The sequence below is a fragment of the Stegostoma tigrinum genome, chromosome 21, assembly GCF_030684315.1.
Source record: "Stegostoma tigrinum isolate sSteTig4 chromosome 21, sSteTig4.hap1, whole genome shotgun sequence".
Lineage (NCBI taxonomy): Eukaryota > Metazoa > Chordata > Chondrichthyes > Orectolobiformes > Stegostomatidae > Stegostoma > Stegostoma tigrinum.
This window is the reverse complement of record NC_081374.1, coordinates 7,713,552-7,728,107: the sequence shown is the minus strand read 5'-3', so window position 1 is coordinate 7,728,107 and position 14,556 is coordinate 7,713,552. Positions and strand designations below refer to the sequence as shown.

At 44.6% G+C, this 14,556-nt stretch overlaps 2 protein-coding genes across 3 annotated transcripts in view; both read right to left on the bottom strand.

The window, feature by feature from the left end:
• Positions 1–7,776, bottom strand: part of nuak2 (NUAK family, SNF1-like kinase, 2) — a 50,545-nt gene extending 42,769 nt beyond the window's left edge. For both annotated transcript variants that reach the window (XM_048552927.2, XM_048552930.2), the window contains exon 1: positions 7,618–7,776. The gene's annotated coding sequence lies outside the window, so the exon portion shown is untranslated. The remainder of the gene's footprint in view (positions 1–7,617) is intronic.
• klhdc8a (kelch domain containing 8A) overlaps positions 2,122–14,556 on the bottom strand; it is a 39,029-nt gene continuing 26,594 nt past the window's right edge. Inside the window, exon 5 of the mRNA XM_048552934.2 lies at positions 2,122–2,516. Within this exon, the coding sequence (XP_048408891.1) occupies positions 2,416–2,516 (101 nt within the window). The 3' untranslated portion in view covers positions 2,122–2,415. The remainder of the gene's footprint in view (positions 2,517–14,556) is intronic.

Here is a 14,556-nt window from a genome sequence, read left to right as displayed (position 1 = left end):
AGTATTTACTTTGGGGCAATACAAATTCACAAGATGCTAAAACTGACTCAGTGGTAAAATGTCGCAACGATCGGCCATTAGGAATGGTCCAATTGTTAGCGTGATCTCTCTCCAGTTTGCCGAAAGGCAGCAGCAGTGAGAACCCAAGAAGCCCCCAAAGAGAAGTAGAAATTTTCTCCCCAAAATGACTGGTGTATGAGGGCTTGGGGAGCTGGGGGAGGCAGTCAGTTTAACTTTTCTGCATCAAGATAGACAGGCTTTTGATAAAGTAGGGTATCAAGGAATTTGGAGCAAAGCCAGGTACAGTAAATAGAGTTAGGGCACCAATCAGGCATGATCTAGTTGAATGGCCGAACAGACTTTGAGTACTGAATGGCCTTCTGTTGTTGCAATGAATGTAACCTTGTACATATTTAAAGCCTCAATTTACTAGCCAGTTACGTATTTAGTTGTTGTTGGGTTCTTGAATGCACTGATGTGGAAATGAACCAGACTGACAGAGCAGGAGATTGTGAAGATAGATCCCAGGCCTGTGCTAATTGAGGTGATGTCACCAGAGCTGTCAAGAGGTTGGGGTGGGGTAGGATGGGGGAAGGCTGGCAAATTTAGTATTTTATCCAGACTTTCTGTTCCACTAAAGAATTCAATAGGAAGCTAAATGGGACTCTTGGAAGCTATTTTTCTCTGAAATTGATTTTTGGTTGAAATGTGAACAGCGTGACTCCATCAGACGTCTACGGGAAGGGCTTGGGTGACCTCCAGTCCTGTAGCGACATCAGGAATTCAGCATTGTTTTGCTTTCCTGAGTCTGTTTGATTGACATGGTGCCTGCAATGAATCATCGGTGACGCTATTACTGAAAAACAAAGAGCTCATAATCAAAACCAGCAAAAGTCCCCAGTAAAATTCCTTCAGACATTCTATACAATAAATATTATAGCATAATTTTCCTTGCATTCTCTGATGGCTTTTGCTTACCAGCTTCCCTGGGCCTGCTAGCACACGTGCCTGTTGTTATCAGGAGGATCTGAGTCCCATTCAGACACTTCAGCTCACACTCCACTGCACTATTGGAGGTGTCATCTTTTAGATGGGACACTAAATCTGAGGGTCCATCTGCCCTTTCAGGTTGGTAAAAGCTATCCCATGGCACTGCATTGATGAAGAACTGGCAGGTTCTCGCCAAGGTAAAAGCCAATATTTATCCCTCACTGAACATCAGTAAAACAGATTATCATGTTTTTATCACGATTGAGTTGGTGGGAGCTTACTGTGTGCAAATTGACTACTGTGTTCCTTGCATTATGACAGTAGTTACACTTAACTGGATGCAAATCTTTTCTTTCTTATGTTCCTTTTTCTCTTCCTGTCTTCTTCTATCCCTTCATTCTTACTGTCGAAGAAACTATCCCCCAGACAGGGTTTGTAAGATGCCAAGCAATATGGTATTCAAAGACACTGGATTTCTCTTCTGAAGCCTTTCTCCCTCAATCCTTTGTTCACTGTTGCCATGGAGTATGGCTGGCATACACACTGGAATATGATTTTTCTATGTTCTTTTTTGGAGAATGCATCAATGGCAAGGCCAGCGTTTGTTGCCCATACTTAATTTCTTGTCCTTGAACCAAGTGTCCCACTGGGCCATTCAGTGGGCACTGGAGATGCAACCACAAAGGGCAGTAGGTCTGGAGTTACGTGTAGGCCAGACTAAGTGAGGATGGCAGATTTCTTTCTCTGAAGGACATCAGTGAACCTGGTGGGTTTTGTCTGACAATCAATAGTTGTCACAGTCACCATCACTGGGAGCTTTCAATTCCAGACTTTAGATATTCCCGATCAACATCTTCAGACATTTTGTGACACCCAATGTAGAGTGAGTGAGACTTGAGCAGATGTGTCCTAGTAGGGATACTATGCACTGCACACAGAAACTGCTCAATTAGAGGTTTTATTAATTGAATTTAAATTCCACCAGCTTCCATGGTAGGATTTGAACCTATGGCTCAGAGAATTAATAAGCCTGCCCTTTGGGTTTTTGATCAAGTGACAATATCACTGCACCACTGTCGCCCCCTCAATGCTCAATATATTCTTCTCCCAGGTGTTTCTAAGTTGTGAACAATCTCTATCTAAAGAAAAGTATATTTCCTTTTAAAGGCAGACATTTCGATTTCCTCAGAAAAAGAATGCTGCTCATCTATTTTAAAGCTGGTTTATTTGCTTTTGCTATGTGCAGTCCTGCAGTGATTTCTCCCTGTGGTAAGTTTCTTTCAGGAACTGGTGACAGATCTTTTTTTAAAACAAACAGTGATGTCAGGGTAATAGACTGTCTGTCTTCTGTTTCCTTGACCGCACAGTCCCGATGATGTAATTCTTCGGGGTCAAGGGTTACCTGACATCAATTGTCCCTCAGGGTCAAAGGCCAGTGATGCTCTGAACTCTCATCCCTTGTGCCTTTTCTGTAAGTGCTTTCTGTTTACTCCATCCCCACTGTGTGGAAACTTCGGGTGATTTTCCTAATTGAGACAGAGTTAGAGGAAGGGGGAACCAAGAAAATAGCAGGTAACATTGTGATTTGAAGAAGATATGTTAAGTTATCCCTCATATTCTGACCAAGATTTATCTTTCAACTGGCCAGCAATATCACAAACCCACCGGCTCCCACAGTTACTTTGGTCATACATCCTCACACCCTGCTTCTTGTAAAGACTCTATTGCATTCTCCAAGTTTCTCTGTCTCGGCCATATTTGTTCTGATGATACCAGCTTTCACAAGGGGACCGCTGAACATCCACCTTCTTCCTCAGCCAAGGATTCCCCAGCACTGTGGCCGACAGTTGGGTCTGACCCATCTCCTACCCTCATCTCCTGTCTTCTCTCCCACAATAGTGATAGTATCCCCCTTGTCCTCACTGACCATCCCACCATCATCCACATGCAGAGGATCATTAGTTGCCATTTCGGCCTCCTGCAGAAGGATACCACAACCAGGCAGATATTGCCCTCCCCTCCCTTGTCAGGCTTCCACAGGGTCCATTTCCTCTGGGACACCCTAGTCCTTCTTCACTCCCAACATCTCCTGTCAGCATCACAGCACCTTCCCATGTAATCACAAAGGAGTAATACATGCCTGTTTACTGCCTCCCTCCTCACGATCCACGGCCCCAGACAAACCTTCCAGGGGAAGCAACAATACCTGCACTTCACTCAATCTAGTCGATTGTATTCACTGCTTATAATGACGTCTCCTCTACACTAGGGAGACAAGCGTAGACTGGGTGACTACTTCTAAGAACATCTACATTCCATCTGCAAAAATGACCTTGAGCTTCCAGCTGCCTGCCACTTGAACACACCACCTTGTTCCTTAGCCAACATCGTGTTCTATGACTCGTTGCAGTGGTCCAGCAAAGCTCAGCACAAACTGGAAGAACAACACTTTATTTTCTGCCTGGCAACTCCGCAGCCTTCTGGATTTAACACCTAATTCAATAATTGTAGGGCCTGATCATCTTCTCCCCTGTCCTTACCCTAACTCCCACACACCAGGCTGTGTCATGTGAACTCTTACCACAACCAACCCATTGTCAGCCACTAATGTTTCCATTTGCAACTACTGATTGTCCTAGGCTGACCTTTACCCCTTTGATGGTCTGCCTCTTCTATTCTCTCTCTGCTCTCCATACCCACCTATCGTAAACCCTCCACCACCATCCCAACCTATCTTTAGCATACATATACTAACCTTTTCTGATCTGAAATCAGTTCTGAAGAAGGTCACTGGACCTGAAATGCTTTCTGTCCACACATACTGCCAAGCCTACTGAGTATCTCCAGCAATTTCTGTTTTTGTCACTAAAATCGATTGCTTGGTCATTATTGTATTGCCATTTGTGGGAGTTCTCTGTGTGAAAACTGGCTGCTGTAATCAATGGTGATTACACTTTAGAAGTACGGCTGTAAATCCTTTTGAGATGATCTAAGGTTGTGAAAAGTGCTATGTAAATGTAAAATGACGTCTCAGGCAGTGCAGCACTCCCTTCATCCTGCAAGCCCTGAAATGTCAGCCTAAATTATATTCTGATGTTGCTGGAAAGGGACCTGAACACACAAAACTTTGACTGTGAGGTGACAGTGCTATCCATCGAGGCAAGGTCTGAAGTGAACCTGAAGTTTTATAGAGCAGAACACTGACAAAGATTGCAAAAGGTAGCAGCAAAATTCAAACTGATGAAGATCTAATGACGATATGATGCTAAATCTGGATTTGAATAAAAGGACAGAGGGTACTCCCTAACACATTCCCACCTTGGAAGGATTTATTCAAAGATGCATAAGCTAATTTTTCTACCTGCTCTGTGCAGGAAGCAGCCAATTAGTGCAATTAAGGGACCTCTTCCACTGGCAATAATTTCCCAAAACTGGTGTGTCGAGCTACACCCGCTGGTGAGTTGGACCTGTGGCTGGGTTAAACTAGAACTTCCTATTGTGGGTGCACTGGGCCTGTGGTGTGAAGGCATTCAATACAACCTTCTCAATGGCAGGTAATTTAGGGTTAGGGTTATGATCCCTGACGCTGGCCCAGACAGTAACACTGCAAATAAATTTTGAAAACAGACTAATGTTTGCTGAGGCTGCAGGCTCAGTTAGAGCAGCCTCAGACTTGCCACGTTCCTAGCCCATCAGGAAAGGAGACCCAGTCACTGCACCAAAGGGCGTGGAAGGCTGCACTCATTTTCTTTTCTAGATTTCCCTTCAAACCAATTGCCCTTCGAGCCAATTCATTTCACCTTTTCTACATTGGCAAATGAGGTGCCTTCAGGTTGGAGTGTCATTGTGCTCACAGCCTGGGCATTACTCACACCTCAGATGGGGAGTAAGGGAAGCCTGTAAGCCACCCTTTATAGGACAATGAGGTTTAAGGTAACTGGTTTGGAAGTCACCTCCTGGAAGGTTATGCCTGTGGACCTGCTATTTTGGGCTGACAAGTAGCAAGTAGCAAGTAGCATTCATGCCACACTAGTGTCAGGCTCCAACAAGTGAGAACCTAACCATCAATGCTTCACATTCAATGGTATCACCATCAACATCTCGTTGTTACCATTGACCAGAAAATCAACTAGACTAGTCATATAAATGTAATAGTTACAAGAGTGGATCAAAGGCTGGGAATTCTGCAGAAAGCAACTCACCTCCTGATTCCCTAACACCTGACCACCATCTGCAGGACACAAGTCAGGAGTGAGATGGAATACTCCCCACTTGCCTGGATGGTGCAGCTCCAATAACATTCAAGAAGCTCGACATCATTCAGGACAGAGCAACCCACTTGATTGGCATCACAGCCAAAAACATTCACTTTCTCCATCACTGACACTCAGTGGCAGTGGGGTGTCCCATCTTCAAGACACCCTGCAGTAACTCATCAAACCCCATATTTAGTATCTTGCAAACACACGAGTATTTCCATTGAGAAGGACAGGGCAGAAGGTACATGGGAACACTACCACCTGCAAATTACCCTCCAAGCCACTCACCATCCCAACTTGGAAATGTATTGCCAGTCCTACAGTGTTGCTGGGTTCAAATCCTGAAACTCCATCCCCACAGCATTCTGGGTGTGTACCACCAGATGGGCTGCAGTTGGTCAAGAAGGCAGTTCATCACTACCTTGGTAAGCGTAATTAAGGAAGGGCAATAAATGTTATCCTAGCCAGCAGTGCCCACATCCTCTAAATGAATTAAAACAACACTGCGGACGTGGGGTCAGAGTAGATCAGGAACCCATACGATCTCTTTGCCCTCTGTCCTTTACAGGAGCCAACACCTTGTGGCCACTCCATTTCCAAAATTAATCTCTCTCTCTTTTCCTTTCACCAACTATCTAATCAATTCCTTAACATTGACGTGATCTCTGCCTCAATCGCCAGGAGCTCAATCGACAGCCTGACTGATCTCACAGTAAGAGAAATTTATCCACAGCACGACCTGCTGTGACAGTATTGGGGAAAGCTGTTTCCACAACACACCAGCATTCCTTCCATTCCTCACACGAGCCAGTTAAAGACAGAACTGTCAGGACGTGTTGATATTAGCACCTCTTTGTGTTCGCTTGTATATAAGCAAGCATTCCTCAGCAACCACAAAACAAACCCACCTGTCCCGTGGTAATGCATTATATTGCAAACATGCCATTCTTCTTGCCTGCTTCATCCTCAATGTGTTGAAATGAAAACTCATCATTTACTCTCCCACTGTAATCTGTTCTTTCCCTTGGCACAAAAGCCCTCTGGCTCTCCCCAGTCTTCTCTTGCTCCTTGTACTTACAGGCTTTTCAATCCAAAAATTGGCATTATCTCAGCAATAGTTCTTCATTAATTTGAATGCCTGTGTTACTTTTCACAAACTTGGTCAGTTTCTTGTTCAAGGGCCCTTCAAACCTTGCAAAATAACTCCACAAAGCCGAAATCCCTTCAACAAACCACCCTTTATTTACATATGCATAGTACATGACTCTGACACTGCTAGCTCAGAGCTGGCTCCTAGATTGAGCAGAAACACTGACACTCCTGTTTTAATCTGTCAGCCAGGACTCCCTGAGTGGACCAGGTTAACAGCCTCAATCAGGAAACTCATACTCTATGAGGTCCACTTGGCTGAATGTTTTTCCAATGTCTACACCTTAGTAGATAGTATTCTCAACTCATAGTCAAAAGCTGTGGGGTTGAGTCTCGCTCCAGAGAGTTGAGGATTTAATTTAGGCTGGCACTCCAGTCCAGTGCAGGGATTGCTGCATTAGCTGACATGTTGTCTTGTGTTTCAATAAGGGCCGGCCTTTGTCGCGAATACCAGAACACTGTGATGCCACCACCCAGGGGCAGAGTGGCAGCTGCATGTCAGAAAGATGACACTGCTAATGTAATCAGATGGTGGTTACACACACAGTAAGATTTTGGCTGTTTGAGGCTTCCCTTCATTCTAAGCGACTGCTTTCACCCCAGCCCCATGTCCTAGACTGAACCGACGCAAGGAACCTGGGCAGGGTGCACAAAGTGGCCAAGGCAGCACAAGGGCGGGGCAGTCTGTGCTTGCACACTTGCTGAGGTCCTGTGCACGGAATGTGGTGATGTCAGCAGGATCTGTGCAGACACATCTTGCTGCGGTCAGCTGCTTTCATCAGCTCCATTTTATTGGCAACCTTGGAATATTTATTCTGCCCTCTTCCAACTTTCACAACCTCAGCTCATCCCAAGAGGATTTACAGCTGATGAAGTTCAAGGCAAAGTCACCACATTCCAGGATTGCTAGAGAAGAGTGGAGCTGGTGGTGGTTTATTAGCAACTCACATGAGGGGAAGAGTTTGTGAAGGAGAGTCTTTCACAGCAGCCTCGGTTAGTGCAGGAATTGAACCCATCCCTGTGTCTCTCAAGCCAGCTTGTCCAGCCAACTGAGCTACTGACCCCTCGTTTCTGAGATGTAGTCACACTGTTTTAGTATTGGAAACACAGCTTGCTTTAGTTTAACTTCTCATCCAGAAAAGTGTAATACTCCCGCAGTGTTCCACAGGGAGTATCAGCCCAGACTTTGTGCTTAAGCCTCCAAGTTAAGATGACTTACCGATTAAAAGCAGGACATTTTCCTATCAAGATCCATCCTGCCTATGAATATAACAGAAGTGAAGGGACGACAAAGGACCAAACAGGCCACTGAAGCTTGTCCCTATCTGCCTGCCCAGCATCGACTTTGTGTGTTTAGCAGTTTGCTGTCACTCGCTTAATGAAGGAATGATCCAGTGCCCAGCTGAGCACAGTTCAACCGGAAAGAGAAACAAGACGAATGTTATCAGGTGACTTATTCAGCAGGGAAGAGGTGGCAGCTATTAGTTCATTAAGCAACACTGCAACACAGGAAACATGTTGAATCAGATTTTACTTCCTTCCAATAAATGTGCCATTTCCTGTTGGGGGATGGATCCACAGGGGCTCGCCAATGATTGTTGTTACAGGCGTTGGAGGAGGTTGGGAGAGGTGTGAGTTGGTATTTGACTGTGAAGATATCATGTGCCATTCTGCCCTGATTGAGTAACCACTCCCAGAATATTTCAAACATACAAGATCCCACAGGCGCTGTCTATGGTGGTGTGTGAAAAGGATTTTTTTTCTTGTGGGAAAACCTAGAACCAGGTCTCACTGTTTAAAAATAAGCAGTCAGCCATTTAAAACAGAGATTTCTCAGTGTTTTTGTTTCTTGTGCAGAGAGTTGTGTAACTCTCTTCCCCAAAAGGCATTGGATACAGTGTCTTCGATTCTTTTTTAGGAAGAGTTAGAGAGATTCCTGTTAAGTGGGAGCTGGGGTGTATGGGGGGTGGTGGCAGGTGAGGTGTAATCGAAGTGAGCAAGAACATGGATTTGAGTTTACAATCACAATTTTACTGAATGGTAGACCAGCCTCTGGGGGCTGAAAAGCCTTCTCCTGTTCCTTATTCCTATGTTTGCATGTTCAATTGAAAGCAGGATCCAAGGTTGATTGTTTGAAAAAAAACACAAACCAAAATATATTTGCTTATGTCTGTACTCAACTTCTATCTGCCACCTCTTCCATTCTGTGAGGTCCCCACCACTGATTGCTGGTCACTGTGCGGTGAAAGGTAATGTCATATTAGTATTACCAGACCATTGGGCTGCTCTCTAATTAGAGAGAGAAAGAGAGAAATAACCAGTGATCATTTGAGGGACACTACGTCTCAAACAAGGGGGAGAGTTTGAGGAGGAGAGTCCTTCATGGTAATCTCACCCAGTGTAGGAATTGAACCCATACTGTTGGCATCACTCCACATTCCAAACCAGCCAACCAGAGCAACAGAAAGAGATTAGGGTGACCAGATCTCTCTAACACTTAGTGCTGAACGATACAGTTCTGTACAAACTATCAATTTATACATGATCACACTGATAGTCCTGCATTGTTAAGAATCTACCACCACAAAAAAAAAGCCTGCACCTGGAGGAGTAAAACGGAGTAGGATGATGGGAGGAACTAAACGTTTTAACATTTGTAAGGATGTTCCCAGAGCTGTGAGTCTATATCGATCAGGACAGGATACAGCAGTCTGGCCCTGAAAGAGAAATGGCTGATGCACCAATGACTTCATAGAGATCCTTAAAATAATGGAGGGGTTTGAAGAAAAGTATTCCCATTTGCTGAGAAGAGCAAAAATAAATAATAACCACTATGAATCAGGCTGGTCACTCAGAAGGAATCTTTTTATACAATGGGTGGTGGGAATGTGGAACGCTCTCCCACGAGAAATGGTTGAAATGACTAACTGAACTGCTTTTCAGGTGAAAATAAACAAATACAAAAGGAATAGGAAAATATTCTCCAGGGGCTTGACAGGGTAAATGCTGTGGGGATATCTCCCCATGGGAAAGTTCAGGACCACAGGGCATTGTCTCAGACAAAAATGGTGACAATTTAAGCCTGAGATGCAGAGGAATTCCTTCTCTCAGTGGGCTATGAGTCTTTGGACCTCCTTGGTACAGAGCTGTGGGGGCAGAGTCCTTGTGTGTATTCAAGGCTGAGATAGATTATTGATCAGTCAGGGAGTCAAAGATTATGGGGAAAGGGCAGGAAAAGTAGATGTGAGGAATGCTGGATCAGCCATTATCCTATTGAATAGCAGAGAAGCCTCAAGGGGCTGAATGGCCTATTTTTGATTCTATTTCTTATGGACATGCTGACGAGGTAAGAGGCTCAGACTAGAATGAAGAATCCTCGAATCCCTACAATGTGGAAGCAGGCCCTTTAGTCCATTGAGTCCACACTAGAAAAGAAAAAATTGATTAGGGATAGTCAGCACGGTTTTGTGAAGGGAAGGTCGTGCCTCACAAACCTTATTGAGTTCTTTGAGAAGGTGACCAAACAGGTAGATGAGAGTAAACCGGTTGATGTGGTGTATATGGATTTCAGCAAGGCATTCGATAAGGTTCCCCACAATAGGCTATTGTACAAAATGCGGAGGAATGGGATTGTGGGAGATATAGCTGTTTGGATCGGAAATTGGCTTGCTGAAAGAAGACAGAGGGTGGTAGTTGATGGGAAATGTTCATCCTGGAGACCAGTTACTTGTGGTGTACCGCAAGGGTCGGTGTTGGTCCATTGCTGTTTGTCATTTTTATAAATGACCTGGATGAGGGCGTAGAAGGATGGGTTAGTAAATTTGCAGACGACACTAAGGTCGGTGGAGTTGTGGATAGTGACGAAGGATGCTGTAGGTTGCAGAGAGACATAGATAAGCTGCAGAGCTGGGCTGAGAGGTGGCAAATGGAGTTTAATGCGGACAAGTGTGAGGTGATGCACTTTGGTAGGAGTAACCGGAAGGCAAAATCCTGGGCTAATGGTAAGATTCTTGGTAGTGTAGATGAGCAGAGAGATCTCGGTGTCCATGTACACAGATCTTTGAAAGTTGCCACCCAGGTTGACAGGGCTGTTAAGAAGGCATACAGTGTTTTAGCTTTTATTAATAGAGGGATTGAGTTCCGGAACCAAGAGGTTATGGTGAAGCTGTACAAAACTCTGGTGCGGCCGCACTTGGAGTATTGTGTACAGTTCTGGTCACTGCATTATAAGAAGGATGTGGAAGCTTTGGAAAGGGTGCAGAGGAGATTTACTAGGATGTTGCCTGGTATGGAGGGAAGGTCTTACGAGGAAAGGCTGAGGGACTTGAAGCTGTTTTCATTAGAGAGAAGAAGGTTAAGAGGTGACTTAATTGAAACATATAAAATAATCAGAGGGTTAGATAGGGTGGATAGGGAGAGCCCTTTTCCTAGGATGGTGACGGCGAGCACGAGGGGGCATAGCTTTAAATTGAGGGGTGAAAGATATAGGCCAGATATCAGAGGTAGTTTCTTTACTCAGAGAGTAGTAAGGGAATGGAACGCTTTGCCTGCAATGGTTTAGATTCGCCAACTTTAGGTACATTTAAGTCGTCATTGGATAAGCATATGGACGTACATGGAATAGTGTAGGTTAGATGGGCTTGAGATCGGTATGACAGGTCGGCACAACATTGAGGGCCGAAGGGCCTGTGCTGTGCTGTAATGTGCTATGTTCTATGTTCTACCCTCTGAAGCACAACCTCCGAGACCGTGCCCCCAACCCCCCCACGCCCTCCCCCCACTCTCTCCCTGAAACCTTGTACTAATCCTCCTAGCCTGCACACTATGGGCAATTTAGCATGGCCAATCCACCCATCTTGCACATCTTTGGGCTGCAGCAGGAAACTGGAGCACCCAGAGGAAACCCACACAGACACAGGGAGAATGTGCAACCTCCGCGCAGACAGTCACCTGAGGGTGGATTTTAACCCAAGTCCCTGGCACCGTGGGGCAGCAGTGCTAACTGTTGAGCCACTGTACCACCCTGGTGATGTTGAAGATGGGTGGGATGGCTGGGATAAGGAAGGTGCTGACGAGGATCAGGACTGGGATGAGGAAGGAGACTGTTTGAAGTCAGGTGAATTAGATGGGGCTTGAACAGTCTCCTTCTGGCCTTTAAATGCATTCAATTCAGGGAACTGCTGTTCCTTAGATTTAGATTTCCAGACCCCCACCCTCTCTTAAAAGATTAATGCATTGTTAAAATAAAAAAAATGCAAGATGACAAATGGACAGGAAGACTATGCAGGAAGCTCATTACAGATAGAAAAGTCAAGAGAGAATAGCATTCAGCTTTTTGAACTGCAGCCCTGCCTCGCACCATTCTTTACTGTAAAGTGCAAGCATTTTAAGCATTGTAATGCATTCCAGTGGGTTTTTTAAAATTAATCAAAATACTTGGATGGGGTGATTTTTTTCTGTTTGTTGGTTTTACGGATTATTGTGGCTAAAAGTGGGGGTGTCTGTCATGACTCAATGCGGTATATTGGTCTCACCGAGTGCTGCCAGGATAATTTAGTAGAGGGCCACAAGTCTCTCCACTGCCACCTAGTGCTCAATCATCCTATAACAAGACAAGGACAAAAACTGTGTTCTGGTTTGAAACCATTGTGTATTATCAAAGCACTTTCAGATCCTTTTGGTGTTTTGCTGTATTTTAAACGGGATGACACTGATCATTTGTACAAAGCTGAAAGTCTCCTTCACTTAGCAGATAGTACTCTTGCCTTAGAATCAGAATCCGGAGAGTTTAATTCCATTCTAGAGTTGAATTTATAATTCAGACTGACACTCTCGCTGAGATGTTGATAGTACTGCATTTTAGACCAAAGCCTAGCCTGCTTCTATGGAAGGGTCCAAAATACCATGAGCTTATACTTCAGGGAAGTGCAGGAAAGTTCTCCTTGGTATCAAGCAACACACTGAAAGAGAGACAAAAACAAAAATTGCTGGAAAACTCAAGAGGACTGGCCACATCTGTGGATAGAAAGCAGAGTTAACGTTTTGGGTCCAGCGACCTTTCCTGTAATGAAGGGTCACTGGACTCAAAACATTAACTCTGTTTCTTTCTTCACAGATGCAGCCAGACCTGCTGAGTTTCTCCATCAATTTCTGTTTTTGTTTCAAATTTCTAGCATCTATATTTCTTTGTTTTACATTAAAAAGAGAAAATATTGTCATTGATCTCATAGCTGTGAACTTAATATTCGCTTTTTTTATTACCCTTATCCCTAATTGTCCCTGAAGTGAGTGGCTTGCTTGGCCATCTCAGAGGGCAGTTTACATTCATCCACTTCAATGGGGGTTTGCAGTTAGGTAGAGGCCAGAATGAGTGTAGTGATTGTAATAAGATCAGCCAGCTGGACCTCACAGAGTATGAGTTATTTCACTGGGTAAGGATGTTGGATGTGCAACGTAAGTTGATAGGCCATGCTAAATTGCCCATAGCATCCAGGGACGTGTAGGGATTAGCCAAGAGAATTGCAGAATTACAGGGATAGAGTGGGGGGTGGGATGCTCGTCAGACGGTCAGTGTGGACTCAATGAGCTGAATGGCCTGCTTCCATACTATAGGGATTCTATACTGCTATGACTAATGAACTAGATGGGTTTCTATAAACAATCACAGTCACCATCACTGAGGCTTGCTTCCAACTCTGGGGTTTTATTAATTGCTTTAAATCAATATAAATTCCAATATGGCAGGAGCAGGATTTAAAGCCATGTCCCCCAACCATTAAAGTGCATCTCTCAATGACTAGTGACATTGCCATTATGCAACTAGCTCCCCTCAGTGAAGAAGTATTTCAATCAGTTCCACTCCTCCCTGCTCTTTCACATTCACACTGCAAGTGTGAGGTAACAAGGTGTGGAGCTGGATGAACACAGCAGGCCAAGCAGCATCTTAGGAGCAGGAAAGCTGACATTTTGGGTCTAGGTTCTTCATCAGAAAAGGGTCTTTTTCTGATGAAGGGTCTAGGCCTGAAACATCAGCCTTCCTGCTCCTAAGATGCTGCTTGGCCTGTTGAGTTCATCCAGCTCCACACCTTGTTATCTCGGATGCTCCAACATCTGCAGTTCGTATTATCTGTCACACGGCAAGTGTCTCTGTTTTGATTATTCGTTCAATTTCCTTTCAAATGTTCTAAATCTTCTTCCACTGGTCTTTACCAGGATCACAAAAGAACAAAGAACAAAGAAAATTACAGCACAGGCCCTCCAAGCCTGCGCTGATCCAGATCTTCTGTCCAAACCTGTCGCCGATTTTCCAAGAATCTGTATCCCTCTGCTCCCTGCCCTTTCACGTCTCTGTCCAGATACATCTCAAATTATGCTAACATGCCCGCCTCTACCACCTCCGCTGGCAACATATTCCAGGCAGCCACCATCCTCTGTGTAAAGAACTTTCCACACATATCTCCCTTAAACTTTTCCCCTCTCATCTTGAAATCATGACCTCCTAGTAACTGAGTCTCCCACTCTGGGAAAAAGCTTCTTGCTATCCACCCTGTCTATACCCCTCATGATTTTGTAGACCTCAATCAGGTCCCCCCTCAACCTCCATCTTTCTAATATAAATAATCCTAATCTACTCAACCTCTCTTCATAGCTAGCACCCTCCATACCAGGCAACATTCTGGTGAACCTCCTCTGCACCCTCTCCAAAGCATCCACATCCTTTTGGTAATGTGGCAATCAGAACTGTATGCGGTATTCCAAATGTGGCCGAACCAAAGTCCTATACAACTGCCACATGACCTGCCAACTCTTGTACTCAATACCCCGCCCAATGAAGGAAAGCATGCCATATGCCTTCTTGACCATTCTATCAACCCGCATTGCCACTTCAGGGTAGAATGGACCTGAACACCCAGATCTCTCTGTGCATCAATTTCCCCAGGGCTTTTCCATTTACCATATAGTTCCCTCTTGAATTGGATCTTCGAAAATGCATCACCTCACATTTGCCTGGATTGAACTCCATCCACCCAACTCTCCAGTCTATCTATATTCTGCTGCATTCTCTGACAGTTCCCTTCACTATCTGCTACTCCACCAATTTTCGTGTCATCTGCAAACTTGCTGATCAGACCATCTATACCTTCCTCAAGACCATTTA